A 24,027-nucleotide genomic window follows, 5' to 3' on the forward strand; every position below is an offset into this window, starting at 1 on the left:
GGTCCGACCGCGATAAAGAAGAACAAACACCGGCTGCCTCGATCAAGTCTCCGAAGACCAAGGGACAATTTTACAGCACCGAACGCACCGTGCACGGAAATAAGGACCAGTCGCCGGGAGAGATTGGCGCAAACACGGCCGTGTACTTTCAAAGCTTGGTTCGTTAAATGTTTAGACCGGAGACTATTAATTTTTTACTTGTGAACTATGTAACATGACTTTAGAATTCATTAGTGACAGAATGTTCCATCAGAATTATTGTCAGAAATTATATTATTGAGGGTGAATTGCATTGGTTTGCGATTAATGTTTCGGCTGAACTTTATTTTAGGCGACAAAGAAATTTTTAGCTTTGTTTTAGATAATCCCGTAGATTTTGACAAGAAAATGTCGAACATCCAAGTTTCAATATTGGGAGTTCCCTGGTTCAAAAGTTATGCGTGTTTCAAGTTCACGGATTTCCGGCGATAAGGGCGCAGCCGTAATCGCTCAACTTTAAAGACCCACAACTTTTAAACCAGTGGACTCCGAAGAATGAACTTGGATTTCCGGCATTTTTTTGCCAAGATCTACAGAATTACGTAGAAAAAGTTAACAATTCCTGGTTTTCTCAGGTGAAGTTTAACCAAATCATTTTACCAAATGTTAAGCGTTTCTAACCCTGTAAGGGCGCCGCCATATTGGTATGTACTCAGCGTCGCGCGTCGTCTAACGAGCGGGGCCGCTAGGTGGCACCACAAGAGAGCGATGATGTCGGTAATGTAGATTTGTAAGTGCCTTCCAAAAAGACTTTCTGTGTTGTGAGATGTACCTCTTTAAAAATGTGATATCACCAATGGAAAATAATATGCTGATTTAAAGTGAACTGCACAACTGGGTGGAATATTATCCTAGGATTTTTCATGTAATTATTTCTGAGGAACATAATGTAATAAATTATTTTGTTCCTGACGGTTTGGATAAATCCTACTTTATCGTGAAGTACAACCACTAATTAAACAATGACCAGCAATAATTATTAACATAATTCGTGTTCGTAGTAAACTTGGAAAGCCCGATCAGTATTTAATAATTACTTCCATGAAGTAACGAGTTTGTATGTATTAATTTTTTATTATACAGCTTAGGATTATCTCTCCTTATAAACTTTCTCACTTAGCTCTGCTTTTTACCTCTTTAATGATTTAGGAAGTACTGATTCGCTTCAATCTACTCGTACTTTTTAAGATCCAAGTGCTTCGTTCGTTCAATCAGTTATCCCTTCTTACCAGAGTTGGGCAAAAGTTCTATATAAATAGAAATTTTGAATAAAGTAGGTTTAAAATCTACTATATTTGAAATTTTTATTTAAATAAAATTTTAGCCCAACTCTGCTTCTTACTGATATTTTAGCAGAAATATTCCACAGTGAAATATAATTTCCTATAGTTATTTGCTTCTAATATCTTTACAGATTAACATTCAACCTCCTCAAAATCCGAAGCCTAATAACATATTAAGTCGGTACGCTTACCACAAGGGTAATAACAGGATGAGCGCGGTCTAATGAATTATGTTCTACATCTTCTGTGCTGCTCAACAAAAAATTATGAAAAAGTCCATGAACATTCTACCTAATAGCACACGTAACAGTGAATTATTTCAGAATTTTTAGTTGCAAGTTCAATTTTCAAAAAAATTCTTAAAATTCAGAATCTAAGAATTTAAAAATTTCTCGAAATATATATTTACTTATCAAAATATGTTCAATGACCTACATATGTAGTAAAATAATAAATTACATCATTTCAACATAATTCACACGCAAAAATAATTATTTCCAGCTTTACGCTGGAAGCACACCATTATCACGTTTTTTTTTCTTTTTAAATGTCTGCAACAAAATAGTTGAACAGTATTTGAACATCTACAAACTTCTATATACAATCATTAAGGAGCATAACTGATTCCACACACTTTAATTCAGAACAACTTTTTTATGAATGGACCAAACGACTTTAATTTCTCTGTAAGGCTGGAAGAATTAGTTCAGTAAATGATGTGTAAAAAATATGTTGAAAAAATGCATTTGAACGGAATTGGCCAACAACGAAAATTTAAAAGATGTGCGTTGGTCGACTCGTACAAATTATATACGTTCCGAAAATTTCGTTGAAATTGGTTAATTGGTTCACGAGTTATAAACGATCAAAAGTGGTCAAAATTGCCATTTTTCAACATTCTCGAGCTTTTACCAATTTTGATCGTTTATAACTCGTAAACCAATTAACCAATTTCAATGAAATTTTCAGAGCGTATTTATACCAGTTAACAAAACACATTTTTTAAATTTTTGTCATCGGGCCAATTGAAAAAGTTGTAAAAATCAATTTTTAGTATTGTTTTTCACAATTCTGACCAAATGCATTTTTTATTAGTCGTCCTTTACTAAATTAATTCCTCTAGCCTTACAGAGAAATTGAAGTCGTTTGGTCCATTCACAAAAAAGTTATTCTGATTTAAAGCGTGTGGAATCAGTTATGCTCCTTACTGTATAAAATTCCGAAAAAAAGTTTCTCGAATGAAAATGAAATGAAAATGACAATCATTTAGATTTTTTAAATGCTAAAACGCATTTTTGATTTCATAATACTATAGCTGACGTTAAGACGAATTCGATGAAATATTATGACCTCGATCTCATAAATACCGCTAAAATAGTTCCTCCGACTTTCCGGGTGAAATACCCCACTGTGCGTCAGAAAGATGCTCAGAATAAGTCGCCATCGCGGCTCATTAACGCTGCACGGTGTCCGGCGTTAAATCGCGTCCGGTTAATTCGAGTTCCGGCCATTAACGTCGATTTCTCCGCGGCAAAGAGATATCAAGATCCCGAGTAGGTATCTCGAGCAGAGAGTGAAACAAAAAAGGAAAACAACGTGAGCGAAAAAGAAATCGTAAAACCGTAGAGTTCCGGTGCGGGAATTCGATCGCGGAGTACCCGAGCCGGAACGTGCTGGGTAATAATGAAAATACTTACGAGCTAACGAAGGTCGGAAATGGATCGCCCGCTGATAACTCAGAATGGCCTCCTCGTAATTCTTTCTTCCCTGCTGTAAAATTCCCCTGAAACAGAAAGGGCGGAACCGCCCGGTTAGTAAAACGTCCGGGCGACCTCTTCCGTTATAGAATTTCGTTGGGAATTAGCCCGTGGCCATTCCCTCCCCTCTCTCTCTCTCTCTCTCTCGCCCCTCCCTTTCGGACGTTCACGTCCGAATAACATCGAACCCGTTTCCATCTATAACCATTTCCCCGTGTCCGGGGCTAGCGCTCGACGATTAATCTTCCTTCGAGCTATGTCACTTTCAGAAATGATAAAAATATTGCTTGTCAACCGATGACTTATCGCGCGAAAGTCGGCCGACGAAACGTCGCGGGGGGGGGGGCTTCGCGCAGTTAGGGGTTGCGCAGGAACGCCAATAAACGAACTTCGCAACACTTATACCGGGACGTGCCAACCCTCTCCCCCACCCTATCCACGGTACATATTTTAGGGGAAAAAATTCATTTTAACCGGGACGGTGATTAATCCTCGCCTCGAACGTTGTCACGCCGCGCGGGCACGATGAAAACATCAGTTGTCGCGAGGAGAGGTGATTTACCGGGACCGGCTACCGCGAGACCTCGCGCTTTTATCGCTCTAATATTTTCACCCCCGGGGCTGATATGCTCGCGCGAATCGTAGCTAAACGGTTCCACGATGGGAAGAAAACTTATACAGTAAATCCTCGATCGACGCAAAAACGTGCTACACGATGGACGCAAAAATATATCCCCTTCCACTGTAGTGATTTGATCTCGGCTTGGGTATATCGGTGTGAACTAATACGACGCGGAGAGTCGCAGTCGTTGGCACAGTTCAAAGGCCCGTACGTCCTCAGAATGTAACAGCAATATTTAATCTTTTTTATATTATTACTTATTTTTTGATGAAACTTTCATCAATGTATTTGTGGCATTTTTCTGATTAAAATAAGATCAAACATGATATAATTTCTACTGTATTTAGTGGTTTGATTGGCGGTGAAAGTTTCGGGCGCGAGGAAGGACAGCGTATGGGAAAGAAAGAGGCGCGGAGAGTCGTCGTCGCGTCGCTTTACACGCGCTCAGTGTTGGGATATTGCACGGTTTTTTCGCGCATGCGCGACGATTTTAGCGTCAGTAAAGTACAAAGTGGGGCTAAAATGGGGTACCTGGTCACCCCGCATAATTTCGCAAAATTTTGTTTTCCGATTTTCAAATATGGATGTTTAAAACATGCGTATGTTATATTAAAATTTAATGTGTATGTACATATGTATAATATGTAATATTATATATAAACTTCTGAATTCTTCCCCGGTACTTTCCTACCGGTAATAGTTCCCCACTACATTCCCTACAAACTTAGGACGCAATACATACGTTCCTGTATTTGGTCGCGCATGAGCGAAAAAACCGTGCAATATCCCAACACTGCACGCGCTGGCCTTCTCCACGATCAGCTCGGCCTTTGAAGCTCAAGAAAATAGTGTCCCTCTACCAACATCTACGATCGATGCAAACGAACACCTCTACGATCGACGCAAACGAACCTCTACGATCGACGCAAACCCAACCTCCCCGAGGCTTTACTGTACTACTATACCTTGCCAGAGTTAGAAGACACTGCAAAAATTATAGGGAGGCTTTACGTTGAGCTACGTGTGCCATCTACATTATCCTGTTTGGTGCATGAGAAAACGGTACATACAATACAGTAATTATTTAGAAGTTGATCCTCCCCAACGATTTCGACGATCTTGAAATCAGTTCTTAAGATCGTGATTCCAAACAACTTTTCCTTATACATTCCGCTCGCCCTTAGTTTGTTGCAAATCCGCAAAAGCTGTTGGGATAAGAAGTTGTTCTAAATGATGATCTTGACGACATATTTGAAGGTCATCAAAATTGGTGAGGTGGACCAATAATCACCTATAGTAGACACACCTTATCAGCACTTAAAAACTATGACACGAAGTCGCTGAAGTTCTGATTAAACACGTCATTGTTTTTTTGATAAAGCAATATAAAATGGTCACTTTTAGATCTCCCTAGATCTAGTGTAAAAACTGGCTAGTGAAAGTCATTCGTTTGAAAGTTAGCCACCGAATCGGACGTGTTCTTTCACAGTTCTTTTTAGATATATGCAAAAATAGTGTTAGGATAATAAATTGTTCAGAATTATGACCTTGAGAACATATTTGAAGGTCATCAAAATTATTGAAGTGGACCAATTATTACCTATCTTATCAGCACTGAGAACTATGATACCAAGTCGTTCAAATTCTGAATAAACACATCATTGATTCTTTGATAAAGCAATATAAAATGGTCACTTTCAGATCACCCTAGATCTAGTGTAAAAACTGGCTGGTGAAAGTCATTCGTTTGAAAGTTGCAGAACGTTAACCACCGAATCGGGCGTGTTCTTTCACAGTTTTCTTTAGATATGTGCAAAGGAACTGTTAGGATAATAAATTGTTCAGAATGATGATCTTGACAACATATTTCAAGGTCATCAAAATTGTTGAAGTGGACCAATTATTACCTATCTTATCAGCACTTAGAACTATGATACCAAGTCGTTAGAATTCTGAATAAACACGTCATTGTTTTTTTTGATAAAGCAACACAAAATGGTCACTTTCAGATCACCCTACATCTAAAAACTGGCTGGTGAAAGCCATTCGTTTGAAAGTTGCAGAACGTTAACCACCGAATCGGGCGTGTTATTTCAGAGTGCAATTCAGAGTGCGGTAAGGGTTGGTGGGTGGAGAGAGGGATGGATATCGCTGGGAGATATTTTGCTTCGATCACGCGTTCCATTATTTTTCTTATACCTCGTCAAAGACGACCGAGGATTCGCGAGAGTCTCCGAGATCGATCGATCGATCACGTCGTCAATCGAACACGTCGGGCTGACTTTAGCGGGTTGGAGAAGGGGGAGGGATGAGGAACGGGGTGAATCGAGTATGCGTGTCTCGCGAGGAATCGATAATTCATGGTGCCACGAAGCTGTCAATCGTCGACGGTTAATAATATGCTTGTTTTCGCGGCAGCTGCGCTTCGCGTTTTTCGCGATTGGTTTCTTGTACGGCCATGTTCCTGCGCGAGTGTTTGCCGGGTCAACGCGTTTGTGTGGAAACTATAAAGTAGATTATCGAATCGATTTCTTGCTTGATGGCTCCGATAGGGGACGTTTCTCGTTTAATTGGCTGCTGGAGAGTATTCGGTGGAAATTGCGATTTTCTCCGAGAAAGTTTAACTCGTTTATTATCGGCCTTTTGACCGTGTATTAGCGGAGCACTAGTTCGTTCTATGATTTATAAATAACGTTTCGAGGCGAGCGCAAATATTTGCGGAAATACGAGATGTATAAACAACCGGGGAAAAAGATTACAATAAAATCAAATTTCGATCAGCCGGTCGGAAGTTTTGTTCTCTATTTTGATTTGTAGGTCGCGCGCGCGCACACACACGTTCACGGGTAAGTGGATTAGTGAAAGAGTATGGCGGTAAATCGATTTTTTGAAACCGTTGTTTACATAACTGGATGCGAATTCGAAACTGAACTGTTCAACGAAATTTATTACGCTCTGAAAATCAAAATATTAGGAGAAATACAGTCATGTGACACACGTTAATTTACTTGTCAACTGTTTTTACTACAAAATAGCTAATTTTGGAAAAATTATGTTCCACTTGATATATATAAGCAACTTTCCTTCGAAACGATTTCGAAATTATCTTAAAATAAATTCTTCATTTGGGTTTGTACTCTTAATGACTTGTGACTTGTTGATAACATCTAATTATATTATCATAATAATCAGTCACAGAACCTCGAAATAAATTCCTTTTACCACATTCCTAATAACTTTCTTCAGAAAAATAATAATAATTAGTCGATAATCACGCAGAGTCTTCGGATACTTAATAAATCAATATAACGTTAAATATGTTAGTGTTAAATGAAGATGTAGTCAATTGAAGTGCATGAAACGCACAGGGAAATCGTATTGAAATTAGTTAATATTTGAATTATTGTAACTTTGAAACAATTGATGCTATTTTAACGAATCATAGTTTGCTAGAGAGCGCGGAGCCTCTGCTTTAAAATGGTTTTTATTGCATTACGATACGGCGCGTGGTTCCCGAGATATCGTCGTGTAAATACAAGAGTAAATACAAGACCTACAGGTCAGTTTTTACTATAGTGCGTGCTTTTGCTATAGTACGTGCTTGAAAAACTTTGATCGCTGATATCTCGAGAACGGATAGAGCTATCGAGATGGGACAAAATGCGTTGGAAAGGGCATGGACTCCACTACCATCTGCAGGTATAGACAATAACTCCGTTTACCTTGCAGTTGTGCTATCGAGACCTACATTTCCTGCCTTGAAATATACAAAGATATGTAAACTGTCTTATTATTTCGGCCGGCACTGTAATAACGCGCACACCGCTGCTGCACCGGGCAGCACGATAAATTTCGTAAAGTAACAATTCCCGCTCGCCATTCATCGATAATCGGGGCTGACCACGATCTACACCGACTATCTCGGCAAAATTCATAATCGCGTCAAGACCACGAAGCGGCGAATCGATAACGAAAATTCCACCGGGGCCGTTAATATTGCGCTAACAATCGCAGTGGCTTCATTGTTCCGGAATCGATGGGTCGGGGAGGGGGATCGCGCGCGATCGCGGCGCCAGGCGTCCGCGGAATTTCATTATTTTAACCGGGGCTAGAAAAATCCGGTTCGACCAATAAAACGAGCGTGTCCGTCGCGTCGTTTTCAACTTGTCCCCGACGCCGTGGAAAAAGTTATACTAATGACACGCTTTGTGAGCGTTCGAGAGACTGAAAATAACGGTGGGAGAAAGGAGGAGTGGGGGGGGCGGGGGTTGGAAAGAAAGTGTCGTCGAGGAAAAGAGGCCGAGAAGCGGAGAGGCTGAGGGACCAGGAGGAAAGAGAACAGGATATTTCCTTTCCGGACAAGCGAACCGCTCCGGACCGGAGGAGTTTTCCTGTTCGCTAACGAGACGCCGCGCTGCGTTCGTTAACTTTCAAGATGAATATTCGCGCAATATATAATGGACTCTTTTCTCTCTTCCGCTGCCTATTACCACCACCGACGACCGAGCCTGTTCTCCACCTCCTTCTAACCCCCTCTCCCCCAACCCCGTAACAATCCATCTCATTTGTACCGATTTGCGATTGTCTCGGGCATTCCTCCCGATTTATTATTCGAACCTCGTTTCGAACGAATGGCTGCAAACCCATCAGAGGAACGCCGCCGCACAGAACCTGTCGAATCCAATCGAGGCTCGCGTAGTCCTCTCTTGAACTCTCGGCGTATTGCGCCCCGCGTACTGTCTAATTACTCGCAGCACACTACCCAATTTATAAGTAGACCTCCGTTTATTTGTACTCCATTTGTCTAAACAAGCTCGCGTTCGGTTAGAATCCCCAGTGTATGAACTCTCGTCGAAACTGGTGTGCATTGGTAGAGGAGAATTAGGGAGCTCGTATTATATCAACTGGTCGGCTATGGGAACCCATGTGTGCCTCGATATGACTGGATCAATGGGACCTCTGCTATCGAGAAACGCGAATTTTGAGGTTCTGCTTCGATAACTGTTGGGTGGAATAATTGTTACGTGTATCCAGTGGCGCGTTACCTTATGGGCAACTTGGGCAAATGCCCGGGGCCCCATGCAAAAGGGGGCCCCGAACACAAACCAAGATCCAAAAGATTCAAATTCTACGTTTTTCTCATAAAGTTATGTAGTTGGGGTTAGGGCGCCGAAATTCTACTTTGCAACTTGGGCAAATGCCTGAGGCCCCAAGCAAAAGGGGGCTACAAGCAAAAGGGGGCCCCGAAGACAAACCAAGATCCAAATTCTACGTTTTTCTCATAAAGTTATCTAGTTGGGGTTAGGGGAACCGAAATTCTACTTTGCAACTTGGGCAAATGCATGAGGCCCCAGGCAAAAGGAAGCCCCAGGCAAAAGGAGGCCCCAGGCAAAAGGTGGCCCCGAAAACAAACCAAGATCCAAATTCTACGTTTTTCTCATAAAGTTATCTAGTTGGGGTTAGGGGCTCCGCAATTCTACTTTGCAACTTGGACAAATGCCTGAAGCCCCAAGCAAAAGGGGGCCCCGAACACAAACCAAGATCCAAGATCCAAATTCTACGTTTTTCTCATAAATCTATTTAGTTGGGGTTTGGGGCCCCGATATTCTACATTGTCCAAGGGGCCCCAACTAGTTATAACGCGCTACTGCGTGTATCTAATATTATTGTTGGGCTGCTTCATGCCCCATTTAATGCGTCTATGATGTCGAAAATCGTCTAGGACCGATACGTGAAAAGTATTTGGAACTTCAATACACTGCGGTACAATCTCGTTTAATAAATTTCATCCGTTTCACATATCGATACATCAGGAATTCATCAAGTTTTTTCTATGAATGACCTTGAGTAATTATAGTCACTGAATTCGTAATGAAAGGGACTATCACTGTGGATGTTTAAAAAAGCGTGGTTCCATAAAAAAAAAATGAAGATGACCTTGTTATCTCTAAAAAGAATTATATAAAAACAAAAAATTTTTAGTATCGTATGTGCTCCATTTTACCACGTTTTTATTCGCTTTCTTGTCCGTCTGTTTGTTTGTTTGTCTGTTTGTCTGTTTGTTTGCTTGTCTGTTTGCCTGTTTGTTTGTTCGGTACAAATTTTGCAATCCATTTTAAACTAACTTCTTACCATTCAACTTTGTCCTCAAGACATTTAATGTATCTTCGAAAACAACAAAGACATTTTCCTTTGTCTTTTTATTTAAAACAAAGATATTTGACGTGATAACGTTAGGTGAATCACGCTGTATATTCATCGCGATATCTGTCTCACTAGGTCCGGTTCATTTTCGAATAAGTCGAGAGAAAAATTAGGCGAGCTAAGATCGGATGACCGAAAGTTTCCTCAACCCTTCGGAGACGACGATGGAAGGTCGCGTTGCTTTTTAAAAAAGAATCTTGATGGAACACGTCCGGGGTATGCCGATACTTTTGCACTGCACTGTAGGTCACCGCACCTCGACAACACCATCAACTGACATCCGCACGACGAACCTAGCCCGACCGTCCCACGAGGCCGGGTCCACATTCGACGGAAGTTAAAAAAAAAAAAACGCTAGTCGGGGCATCGTTTTAAACCGCGGGGAACGTTTAAAAGTCTCCGGTTTAACGTCCGCGGCCAGAGATTTCGGGATGTTTGCCGATCGCGGGAGATCCGACGCAGTTACTCGCCACTCTGGAACAGATGCGCGTTCCGGGCAATTTATATCGTACAAAGCTCGGCATTGTTCTCGTTATTTCGGGAAATCTGTTCGGCGCACGGTCAACTGGTTCGCGCAGCGAGGGGTCGTCCTTGTTCCGAGTTGGGCTGGCGTGCATAGTCTCGCGCGCTTATTCCGACCAGTTTACGTCACAGGACGATGAGGCGTGAACAGGCGGGGGTGGTTTAGGCACGCGAAGCCGATGGTAAACAAACGGCCGATCGTTGAAATAAAAACACTATGTGTCCTGGGCATTGTTCGATGCTCCAAAGCGTCGCGGCGCATCGTATCGCATCGCATCCGATCGCGTCGTCGGCGTAACGAGCGGCCGCGTGAGCTATGTAACGACATTTCGGAATGACCGCAGGCGGCTTTGTGCTCGCCGAGCCTCGATGACAAAGCGAGCTTCGAATATTCCTGGCGGTGAACCGCGCCGAACAGCGCCGCGTGGGGACAAAAATTCTCGCGAAACTGCCCAATTGCTACATACAGTAAGGAGCATAACTGATTCCACACACTCTAAATCGGAATAACTTTTTTATGAATGGACGAAACGACTTCGATTTCTCTCTAAGGCTAGGGCGAATTAGTCTAATAAATTGGTTGAAAAAATGCATTCGGTCGGAATTGCGAAAGACAATAGTAACTTAGGGGAGACCGAGACTATTTGTCATCGGCAATTTTTGAAAACTCGGGGACTGAAGTGTTGCTTATATCGTGTAGGAAGCTCCATTGATCCTAACGATTTTTTTATGAAACCTGTACTAAAATATTCGTGACACTTTTCTGGTTAAAACGAATCCAAACACAACATAATTCGGATCATATTTGGCTGTTTAATCCACGATATAACTGAACCTCTATTATCCGAACTGATCAGGGAAATCCCTTAGCTAAAGAACTCGCTATAGAAATCCCTGCAGTGCGCTCCAAACTTAGGGGAGACCGAGACTAGTTCACTATTTATCATCGGCAATTTTTGAAAACTCGGGGGGACTGAAGTGTTGCTTATATCGTGTAGGAAGCTTCATTGTTACTGATGATTTTTTTATGAAACCTGTGCCAATATATTCGTGACATTTTTCTGGTTAAAACGAATCCAAACACGACATAATTCGGTTTATATTTAGCTATTATTCACGATGTAGTGGAATCTCGATTATCCTCGGTTAACCTCGGTTAACCTCGGTTCGGATAATCGAGGTTCTACTAAACTGTCAATTGTACAAGTAAATATGATCCGAATTGTATCGTGTTTGGTCTCGTTTTAATCGGGAGAAGGTCAGTAATATGTTGGTAATAGCTTGATAAAAAAATCTATAACTTGAATGCGGTTTTTTATGCAATATAAAAAGTTTTCTATATTAGTTGCATGATACAAGATTTACATGAACTTTAATTCCTCGTTTAATCGTGTTGATGGGCTGAAAATAATAGAATAATATTTGTAGATTCTCTCTAAATGGGTTTACTGTTTTGAATTTGATTTATTAAATCTTTGCATATTACTTTTCATTCTTAAACATTTGGAAAGCGTTGAGAATAAAGTAATTAGAAATTAAATCTCAACGTCCATCAGAATTCGATGTTTTCACTTTCAAAATTCGCGAATATAACATGAAAATAAATCAATTTCACGATATGAATATTTACCACGTCATACATGAAATTTCAGAAATAAATCATTTATTTCTAGATATATACGAGTGTGTCGCAATGGATCCTGAAATAAATATTTAGACTATTCCTTTGTATACATTTTTTCCAATTTAATAGAATATCCGATGAAGTATTACCATTTTTGCCACATACAAAATGGACGAGACAATATCATAAAAATTCATAAGCCTATATCCAGGAATCCTTCTCAAAAAAGTACAACATTTTTGGGACACCCTGTATTTGGATGGCGGAATTATATCTCGTGACTTGAGAATTCATTTCTAAAGTGATAGAGTCTGAAAAATGGTAATTTATGAAATAAAAGAGAATCGAGGAAGAAATTACATCATAAATCTGAACTTTTCAATTCTGGTTTTATTAAATAAATCGCCATGATTTCAATTTTTGTGGTCGCTGAGTGGGCGATGAACGTGTTGAACTACTATCAATAACACGTTCACTCACTCGACTAAGATAAGGTACTAAATCACGGCATTTATAGCATTGGTGCATGATTATATTATCGAAATATAAATACTGTTACACAGTCCCTATACGTGAATCATTCTCTGCTGTGATAATCGGTCCTTCAAACAGCCAATAATCGGATAATCGACTTTTCGTTAAGTTATGTTAGGTAATCAACGTTCCACTGTATAGCAACCCCTCGATAATTGTACGATATGCGTTTCCAATAAAGAATCTCAGTATAATTTTCCTTTACGAGGTATATCGGCATTGGAGAAATTGAGTTAAAATATTTATGCTTTAACGAAGGTACGTCCATTTGCTAAAATGCTTTTCGAATAATATTTTAGTCCTCTTGGTTTTGTACACTTGGTTTCCATTACCTTGCGTGCATATGGGATGCACGTGACTAAAAGCCTAAAATAGTGTAAAATGATATTCTAAAATAGTAATACAATTTTCTATATTAAATCACTTAATCCAGACTGTAGGACAAAATGCATTATGTCATATTAGTCGATCTTTCAAATTCTACTAAAACAAAGATTAATGAATTTTATTGAACTAATCCAAAAAACCGTCGACATATTCGTGTACTTGTGGTGCCACCCTTACTTTAAACGCCCATAATTTTCGTCAAAATCTATAGGATTTATTATTTTACAATTATTGAAATAATGCAAATGATCTTGTAAGAATTGATTGTATAAATATCTTTAGCACACAAAGTCTAAACAAAGTCAATCTTGTCATTTTTATAAGGGAACATGTACCAGTTACTTTTAAAAAATTTTAACCGAGATGTAAAAAGAGCACACACCGAATATCTTCAGATTTTTTACACGAAGTTGTAAGAGCTACATTCGTCTTTATCTGGAGTAGTCGGAGAATTAAAATCATCTAACTTGCTGTTAAAAATTTCGTCGCTGAAGTGATCAATATATCGCAGATGACCGTACTTTTTGAAGCAGCCTGTACAGCTTGCGGATCTCTCGACGCGTTTATCGGTCGGTGGGGCCGTTATGCTGAACGCGGCGAGCTTCACGGGTCTCCGTTTTATTGGCGTAACATCTAAACGGACAGATATTCCGCATCGTCCGACAAAAATGCCATTCCTGGCGTTCCTCCCCCTTTTTCTTTCTCTACCGTTTTCGCTCGAGTGTATGTATTGTATTTCGGAAAATTTCTCCGCTGCTGCCAGTCGGAACGAAAGGCGCATAAAATTTCAATGAAACTGCATCATGGCTACCTATCCATCGACTTAAATGATTTTTTCGATGCGTTATAGAATTCAATATTTTTCTTAGCGTGACTGTCTCTCTCTTACAAGGGTAGGACCCCAAGTGTCCGACTTCGATTTTGATAATCTTTTTTGAGACGATGGTATATGGATCCGTAATGATGTCTGAGAAATATTAGGTGTCGTTACTCCATAGTTTCACAGATATAAACAATTGAACTTTCACGCAATCTGGTTACACGGCTAACGGAACTTCGAAAACTTGAGCTGCAAATCATACAAAGTTTAACTGAAAGTTTTGAAAAATTGGCGATGATAAATAGTCTCGGTCTCCCATAAGATTAGAGCGTGCTATAGGGATTTCTATAGCGAGTTCTTTAGCTAAGGGATTTGCCTGATCAGTTCGGATAATCGAGGTTCCACTATATATATCGTGGATTAAACAGGTAAATATAATCCGAATTATGTCGTGTTTGTATCCGTTTTAACCAGAAAAATGTCACGAATATATTGGTACAGGTTTCATAAAAAAATCATTAAAAACAATGAATCTTCCTACACGATATAAGCAACACTTCAGTCCCCGAGTTTTGAAAAATTGCCGATGATAAATAGTGGACTAGTCTGGGTCTCCCCTAAGTTTGGAGCGCACTGTAGGGATTTCTATAGCGAGTTCTTTAGCTAAGGGATTTTCCTGATCAGTTCGGATAACAGAGGTTCAGCTATATCGTGGATTAAACAGCCAAATATGATCCGAATTATGTCGTGTTTGTATTCGTTTTAACCAGAAAAATGTCACGAATATATTGGTAGAGGTTTCATAAAAAAATCATTAAAAACAATGAATCTTCCTACACGATATAAGCAACACTTCAGTCCCCGAGTTTCCAAAAATTGCCGATATGATAAATAGTTAACTAGTCTCGGTCTCCCCTAAGTTTGGAGCGCGCTGTAGAGATTTCTATAGCGAGTTAGCACGATGCAAACATCGGGCGACGAAATATCGCCGCGCACGGCCTCGAAACTGAAAATACCGGAGGGAAAGAGCGGCGCGATGCGCGTTTGCGTGCCCGGGCTAAATAACGGCGCGACGATACGTGTGACGCGTTTATGGGGGACGTTCGTCGAGCCCGTTGACAACGGCGAATAAAAATATTCCGCGATCCCGCCGGCGAACAAAAGCCTCCGAGCGAACAGGATCGCGGCCGACGCGCGGCGATGCTTTTGAACGATCGCGCTCCGGGGCCACGGGATAAGATTTTTCAACGCCAACGGTGCGATGCGACGCGCCGCCGGCTTCAACGTCGACTGTACTACTGCGAACGCCGACTTTATACGAACAGGACAATCGAGGTGCAATTACTCTTCCGATGTTTATGGGCCGAATCCTGTTGCCGCGTCGAATGCGAATGGAGATGTATCGGTGACGGCTTTGTATTTTCCTGGGACTAATTCTTTTCTGCGAATCTCCTGCAGTTTTCTGGAAAAAGTTTCTACTGTCCTTTCATTGTGATTGGCACGTACTGTCTAATAATAATTAGACAGTGGATTTTATGCAATTTATGGCAGAATGAGTAGGCGTAATGTAAAAGAGTAGAAATACCAATGATTGCATAAGTGCACGATTTGAAAATGAAATTCAATGGTTCAATTTTAAAGAGTACAGCTTCACTAATCAATTATGTTTTCTACAATTAAAAAAGAATGGTGACTAAATAATTTTATCTTATCATCTAATATTATATATAGAAGAATTTAAAAATATCGTTATATTGTTTTCAGTCGAACAAATGTATTAAAAGAGAAAGTATATCTCTATTTCACTCCATTTGCTACAACTCAGGCAGACAATTTTTATTTTGCATAAAGATTGTTAATGGTTAACGTGAATATTTTTTACGCCGTTTATAACATTACACAGGGTGTCCCAAAAATGTTGTACTTCCTTGAAAGGGATGATAGGTCTAAGGTCATTTGAAGTAGTTTTGTTGTGAAACATTCATGAAAATCTTTCGTGAAAACAATTTGAATGAAAATATTCTACTCAGAGAACTAGTCTTAAATATTGGGTGATATAAGGAAAATATGTACCAACCCCTCTCTTGTACTAAAAAGATAGTTAAATTATTTAGTTATAACCTTAACTTTTAATTACTCGCAAATTTACAATCTTAAAATTTTTAATTTAGTGTTTCAGTATAAATAAAAGTGTCGACTACACTAGCAAATATTTCTTTTGCATTAAAGTATTTATTTTATTGAATAAATATTAGAATTAGAAGGTTAAGAGTTAAATACGTAGTGCTGATGTTGTTAATGTGTCGACGGTCGCCCCAAAAAACATAAAAATAGAGGAAATATTTAGATGCTCCGTTCTAAATGAGACACCCTGTATAAAAGTATCCTAAAAGGGCGGCGACACAGCTTACAAATCACAAATCGACTTCCCTATCGCAGACAGTCACCATACAAATTAGTCACCACCGCCCACTGGGGCTGTCTTTAGGGGTGACACAGGGTGGTTTCGGTAACAAGAGAACCAGAAGGGGTGTGTGTTTAGTAAATTCATTGACTACTGTACCGTGTCTTTAGGTTACTGTTGTGTCAATCACTGGTAAGCTTGAGAATCGAAACCATAGAAATGCAGATAAAATAACAATTCATCGAACAATATAATTCGAAGAATATTTTCAGCACACAAAATTAATTAAGCAAATCTGAAAAACGAGCACTCATGTATAAACCTGTAGTTGCTACCCTCGTGAAGTTCATCCAACTTAAAAAATAAATTTAAAAAAATTTTATGTTGCAACTGACGGGGTTTTCTATTTTAATCGTTTTCACTATTTTCATTATTTAATCGTTTACACTGATTTTTGTAAATATGTACAAAGAAAATGGTTTTTATAAATGATGGTATTACATTTTGATCGTTTTCATTACTTAACTACACATATTTATTAACATTTTTATAATGAAGCACGTTTTTAAATCCCCGGCAAGATAAATTTGTATTTATTTTATTAACCGTGGAAACATTTTAAAAAGCGAGAAACAATTCGAACGAATATTTTATATATTGTTAAAAATTTTACAAATCTCCCTTCGGTTAAAATTAATTTTCTGCAATGGTCTCTTGGTATTGCTCCAATGAATATCACTTACAAAATCCAATTTCCAGTAAAAACCTGTGGAAAATCGCGTTATATGGTTAAAAAACTAGAAATTTGTCCACATAAAATTATAAAAAGTCCACACGGGTTTAAAAGACTTTACCAGAAACAAACAGCATTACAATGTATACGACAAAATTTTATAAAAATACAGAAATAGGACGTAAATATCAATTATTAATTTTAAATATGTTTAAAAGCTGTTAGTGGGGGAACTATTCCGTGAGTTGAAACTTTTTTTGTTTATAATTATAATTTAGCAAAACTGTCACTAACATATTTGTGATATTTTCCTTATTGATAGCTAAGTAAATACCTATTAATACCATTTATACTGCGGGGATAAATTTTTCACAAATATCGTGCACATATCTTGCACTTCCGTCGAGGTATTACCGTACTAATCCGATTCAAGTTAACTAGCTCTATCCTCGCAACCGTGTTCGAGGATATCAGTCCCGGTAGAGGTGGACAATCCATTTTCGGTTCGTGCAGAAAAATCAGGCTCTCCATCGAAATAGAGATATGCGTGTTTGTTCCGCGTCGGAATCGAGGCTGTCGCGCTAGCGTTTAATCTATTACCAACGGGGGTGCTTATTTCAAGACGATGCACGGTTGACAGCCGCTAATGCAATTGGTGTCGGCGTTCAAATCGCGAGGAGTTTGATCGAAGTGGAGCAAACACCGAGAGACGGCTCACAGAGCAAGTTCGTGACGTCTGAACAATATCAGGTTTGAGCAAAAATAATTGCGATCTTGATGCATCAACTCTAAAACTACGTTTCGGAGCGAAAAAGTACACTAAGTAATACGTTTCACACCAAAACAATACGTTTCATACCAAAACAATACGTTTCATACCAAAACAATACGTTTCATACCAAAACAATACGTTTCATACCAAAACAATACGTTTCACACCAAAACAATACGTTTCACACCAAAACAACAAGTTTCACACCAAAACAACAAGTTTCACACCAAAACAACAAGTTTCACACCAAAACAACAAGTTTCACACCAAAACAACAAGTTTCGGAGTAAAATAAATAATACGTTTCAGAGTAAAATAAATAATACGTTTCAGAGTAAAATAAATAATACGTTTCAGAGTAAAACACATCCTACAAGGCCTATTTCTTTCGTGCTACTTCAGGGGTGAAATCAGCCCTCGAAACAAGCCCAAGAACAACAAATTATATTTTTAAAAAGTTGAAACGAAATTTGCATGGTATTGTGTGTACCAAACAGTGTGAAAAAATTTCATAGTATGCATTCTCACAAAATCTTCGAGAAACATAATGATTACGTATCTTTATGCAAAACAAAAATTGTCTGCATCGATTGCAAGTAGAAAATAAATTGAATGTTATTTCTGCCCTTAATGATTGTAATTGAGGAGAATTCGTATATTGACATCATCAATTTTTTAAATTCTCCAACAAATTTCGAATTTCATCTACTCAATTTTCCTATAAATGCGTAAAGATCCGCAGTCTAGTTATTAGATTTCATCAAAAATTTTATCCAATTTTATCTTCATGCAGAATAAAAATTTTCTTCGTCAATTACAAGACACTGAAACCGTATAAAAAATTCTCTCTGTTTTTAACGATTTTAATAAACTGCGGATAACATATGGACATTCTTAAATTGTTTTAATATTTTTACTGTTTTAAATTACATCCACCCATTTTTGTCATAAATGCATATACAATCCACAGTCTACTAATAATGATTAATAATTTAGATTTGACTAAATATTTTTAAGGAGACTCTTGGAAGTCAAGAATTCTGAATTTCCAGAATGGTGGATCTCCTTGGAGCAACATTACGAATATTACGTTCTTTATGGTTTCTTATATTTAATTGTTGATTATATTTTCCAATGTATCAATGTCCATTGATCATTCAAATTTTAAGTAATTGTTATAAAATATATTACAACCTTAATCATTTATTTAGAATACATAAATAATGTGAAAGCCCATCAATGATTTTCTTGTCTTAACAGAATCTACTACATAAATATTTTAACAGAATCTTTTACATAAATATTGGGTTGGCAAGAAAGTAATTTTGGTATTTTATGGTGAAATGAAACCAAATTTTCTTATTTAATATTAGCTGTCGCAGCTTTATAAAAATAGCCAACAAAGATGGCAAAAGATCATCGAACAAAATGAGAAACATTTCAACGATTAAAGTTCATTGCTTAAAGAAATTTTTATTTCACCTTAAAATACCGAAATTACTTTCTTGCCAACCCAATATTTTAGCAAACTCTTTTCAACAACTTCAAACGTAGGTGTGAATCTTCCGAAGCACGAACAAATTAAAAAGGACGGAAATATCAGTTTTGTCCACGTCCGTTTATCGAATGAATTAAAAATAAATTCGTATTGAAATCGCGTGTTCGAGTCGCTGTCGATCGCTGGTCGATCATCGTTTATGGAGATACCGGTCCGATTCGGCACAAACCACACGACTGGCTTATGGATTTCGAAGAGCCGTTGGCTGAATAATGTCACGGATTACGGCTCGAATAAAAATCTCAATAAAGACACCCGGCCGCGGCTTATCGGGCTAACGAGTCTGGCTAGCGACGACCAATACTACTGACAGCGGACGAGGGGGATCTCTCGAGCAGCGGCGGCGGAGTGGCAGTCGATAACTCGCGCATACGTCCATGTCGCATTGTTCGGTACGAATATCTGATGTATCTGTAATTATCGCTGCCGGATATTGCGCAGAGTGTCCGATAATAACCAGCCCCAATAATGGCCGTTCGGTAATAAGCTCTCGCGGTATTGAAATTACTCGATGTCCGATAGCATCGAGTGTCCCGTCAGTCTTGAATACTTTTCGCCGGCTAGACGTATCGAGCGATCTATGGAGTCGCTCGCCCAAGAATAATTAGCGGGAAATAAATCGACGTTGTTCGAGGTTACCGAACGAACCAACGATCACCCATCAATCGCACGAGTCATTAATAATTTACGGCTGTCTCTGGCCTCTGCATCCGACGCGTGGCCGCGTTCATTGTTAGGACGTCACCGGGACGGTGATTTTCGGGTAGCCTTGACCGAATTTTCGTTGTGGTTAATATTATCGATGCACAGTTGCATCGATCGCCGATTGATATATTGGGAAATTAATTATTTTGAGGATCTCGCTCAGCGATTTTATGAAGACCGAACAATTTATTTAACAGCGATGAACTTGTTAATGATTAGACTGTGGATTTTTATGCAATTTGCAATTTCTGTAGATGAATTTTAATGGAATGAATTATTTTATGGATCTCGCTCTGCAATTTCGATTTTATTGTAATAGTGATTCACTGATCACCGGTTCTCGAGAGTTTCTAGCTAATTGATTAGACTGTGGATTTTTATGCAATTTGCAATTTCTGTAGATGAATTTTAATGGAATTAATTATTTTATGGATCTCGCTCTGCGATTTCGATTTTATTGTAATAGTGATTCACTTTGATCACTGGTTTTCGAGAGTTTCTAGCTAATTATTAGACTGCGGATGTTTATGCGATTATCAATTCCTGTAGATGAATTTTAATTAAGTAATTATTTTGAGGATCTCACTCTGCAATTTCGATTTTATGAGCACCGAAACATTTAATTGATAGTGATTCACTGATCACTGGTTTTCGAGAGTTTCTTGCTAATGATTAGACTGTGGATTTTTATGCAATTTGCAATTTCTGTAGATGAATTTTAATGAAATGAATTATTTTATGGATCTCGCTCTGAAATTTCGATTTTATTGTAATAGTGATTCACTGATCACTGGTTCTCGAGAGTTTCTAGCTAATGATTAGACTGTGGATGTTTATGCAATTTCCAATTTTTGTAGATGAATTTTAATGAAATGAATTATTTTGTGGATTTTGCTCTGCGATTTCGATTTTATGAAGATTGAAAAATTTATTTTATACTGATCCAATGATCACTAGACTGCGGATCTTTATGCAAAATAAAAAATGTTTGCATTGATTGAAAGACACAGGAGACAAATAACAAATTCATTCTTCTTTTGATTATCTTATTAAGGTGAAACTAATACACTGGTGCCCTTAAATCTTTTTAATACCTCCACTGTTTTAAATTGTACGTACCCATTTTTGTCATAAATGCATCAAATCCGCAGTCTACTGATCACTGGTTTTCAAAACTTTCTAGCTAATGATTAGTCTAGAAATATAGTATAAATAATCAATCAAATAATGAGATTATTGTTCACCTAATTCTGGCATATCAGAAGACAAAATTGATACTAAAAAATAATAATAAGGTGTACACTGACTAGATCAAAAAGTTACAATGAACCAGGGCAAAGATTCTAATAAGACACGTGTACAGGAAATGTGTGAGCAGAATGATTATGTAAATAACGTCTACACTGTATACCACCTAAGAACATATCTTTGCTAATGTAGCATTAACCCTTCACGAACGCTGTCGTAATATGTCCAATATTAAAATTTGAGCACAAATTAATTTCTGAATGTTTTAATAAAATGTTGCTACATACATTTTTATGTGAGATCGTGAAGTCAAAAATATGTTTAGAAGTGTATTATTCTAGAACATTTTTAGAATTTTGATTCTTGTATCTTTAAAATTGAAAAACCAGTACAAGTGACAAAAAAAAAAATAAAGACAACAAGAATAATGTCTGGTAGTTATGTTTTCAGTATTTGTCTCAGAATTTCCTTTTTCGTAATGACTTCCTCCCGAAAGCTACGAACGTTTCCGTATTCTCATTGTTATCGTTGACATTATTATTTTTCGTTGTACACACAGTAAATGTTACCACTAAAAACAGAATTATTTGTGTTGTATTCTACCCTTCGTTTTTCTCCCCCTGCTCTGTTAAAAGTATCTCGTATACGTCACTAAAAATACAAGGAAGAGTTCCAATATCCACGAAACAAGTAATTCTTGTACGAAGGAAGTCCTTGTATTTTCATTTCTTTATTTCGGCTTAACCAAACCTCTGATATGTGGGTGAAATGTATACAGTTATACATATAATAGCTTGCTTAATTTATCAATGCACTTTCAGTGACATTTCTCTCTCTAATTTTTAATCTACAGACATCTGTAAACAAAATTCCGAATAAAAATTTTATTCAACAAAAACTAAAAATCATTTTGATCTTTTGTTAAAATGCATTTTCGATTTCATAATGTTACAGCAAACATCTGTATACAAACTTTCAAAAGAAAACATTTATCGACAACAAATTAAACTAATTTTGATCGTTTAAATGTTAAAATGCATTTTCGATGCTGTAATGTTACAGCAAACATTTCGAAAAAAAATGTTTATCGACAACAAATTAAAATCACTTTGATCTTTCAAATGTAAAAATGCATTTTCGATTCCATAATGCAGGGGTCGGCAAACTTCTTTTGGAGAGGGCCAGAACGTAAAATTTTTAGGCTAGGGGGGCCGATAGCAAGCTCGAAGATATTTACATGGCTAGCTAATTCTACTCATAGACCAACGAAAAAAACCAAGTTCAAAATTTCTTTATTAGAAAGTGATATTTTTTATTTTACGTAATTTAATTAACCGCGGGCCGTAGTTTGCCGATCCCTGCCATACTGTGACAGCTGAGATTAAGACGATTTCAACGACCTACGATATTATGCAAAATAAAAATTGTCTGCATCGTTTACAAGCCACAGAAAACAAATAACAAATTCTTTCTTCTTTTAATTATCTTATCAAGCTGAGACTAAGACACGGATGTCCTCAAATCTTTTTAACACATCCACTGAATTAAATTGTACATGCTCATTTTTGTCATAAATGCATAAAATCCGCAGTCTAATTATAATCTAGAGCCCATAAATACCGGTAAAATAGTATTTCCCGACTTCTCGTGCCAGATACCCTACTGTGCGACCGAGGAAAATGATGTAGACACGACCATCACGCTCATGTGCCCAGAATTGCTAAACACGTGCCATCAAGCTCAGTCTAACCGGTTAATAACATTAGCCGAAGTCACCGCGTGGTCCAGACTACCCTCAATTTCCCTCAGCTTTATGAAAATTCTCGGAGCCAATAACCGCGCAGGGTCGAACGTATGGCGGACGCGTGGGTGTTTGCGTTCCACCTTAAGAAAACCGACAAATTCCGTTGGATCGCGCGACATCCTTCGTCTATGGAGCGGCAAAATCAATTTCGTCGAAGGGCTTGCGGGCCCCAGCATGGTGTTCCCGGGCATTCATAGAGTATGGCGCCGCGGCGATGACCGTCATCGCCATTGTCGTTGCCGTTCCCGTCACTGTCGACGCTGTCACCGTTGCTTCATCGAGCACGGGTGGCCATTGTCGGCGACGCTCTCCAGCTCGTCGTCGCCCTCGTCGTCGTCGGGTGGTAGTCGTTGCGATCGTATTGGCGGTTGACGGCCGTTCGACCAGCAACGTCGACGACAAAACGAGCCCGCAAGATTGCCAGCGCGATTCACCGGGGTTCCACGACGCTGCTCCTTTTCCTCCTTCGCCTCCTTTCCGCTCGTTACGTCGCTCGTATTACGCCGCGAGATTGACGGCTCGTGAGGGGAACCGACCTGTTCGACGACGTCCGATAATTGGACCCTTTCATCCCACCGTCGCGCCCTGCCCGAAACCTAACGATCCAGGATTTACGACCCCCGACGCGTTTTAACGGCCCCCCTCCTCCCTCTCTCTTTCCATCCACCGATTTCTCACTAGAGATCCCCACCGACCGCGTTCTCCATGTTTTTATGGACGTTAAGAACGGAACAGACGCGGGACATCGTAAAATTTAACCCCCCACCACAACCTCCGTTCTCATTCGCGGGGATTGCGCGCTGCAATGGAGAGCTGAAATCTCTGATGGCTATCGGGGAATGAAAAGTTGCCGGGACTCGATTTTAGTGGCACTTTCACTGCCGGCTAACCCTTTCCGGGATGTATTTACAATGTGTCGCGAAGTACACGGCGTTTCAAAGTTATTCGTGGTGACGATTATAGCGTGATTCTGTTCCTGGTAAAAATTGGGAGCGCAAAATTGAGTTTGAC

General features: G+C 38.9%; 1 protein-coding gene across 1 annotated transcript in view; it reads right to left on the minus strand.

Moving 5' to 3' along the window:
* Tmtc2 (Transmembrane O-mannosyltransferase targeting cadherins 2) overlaps positions 1-24,027 on the minus strand; it is a 547,199-nt gene that overhangs the window by 156,092 nt on the left and 367,080 nt on the right. Inside the window, exon 6 of the mRNA XM_076440509.1 lies at positions 3,020-3,105. Within this exon, the coding sequence (XP_076296624.1) occupies positions 3,020-3,105 (86 nt within the window). The remainder of the gene's footprint in view (positions 1-3,019; positions 3,106-24,027) is intronic.

This window comes from Lasioglossum baleicum, chromosome 16, assembly GCF_051020765.1.
Source record: "Lasioglossum baleicum chromosome 16, iyLasBale1, whole genome shotgun sequence".
NCBI lineage: Eukaryota > Metazoa > Arthropoda > Insecta > Hymenoptera > Halictidae > Lasioglossum > Lasioglossum baleicum.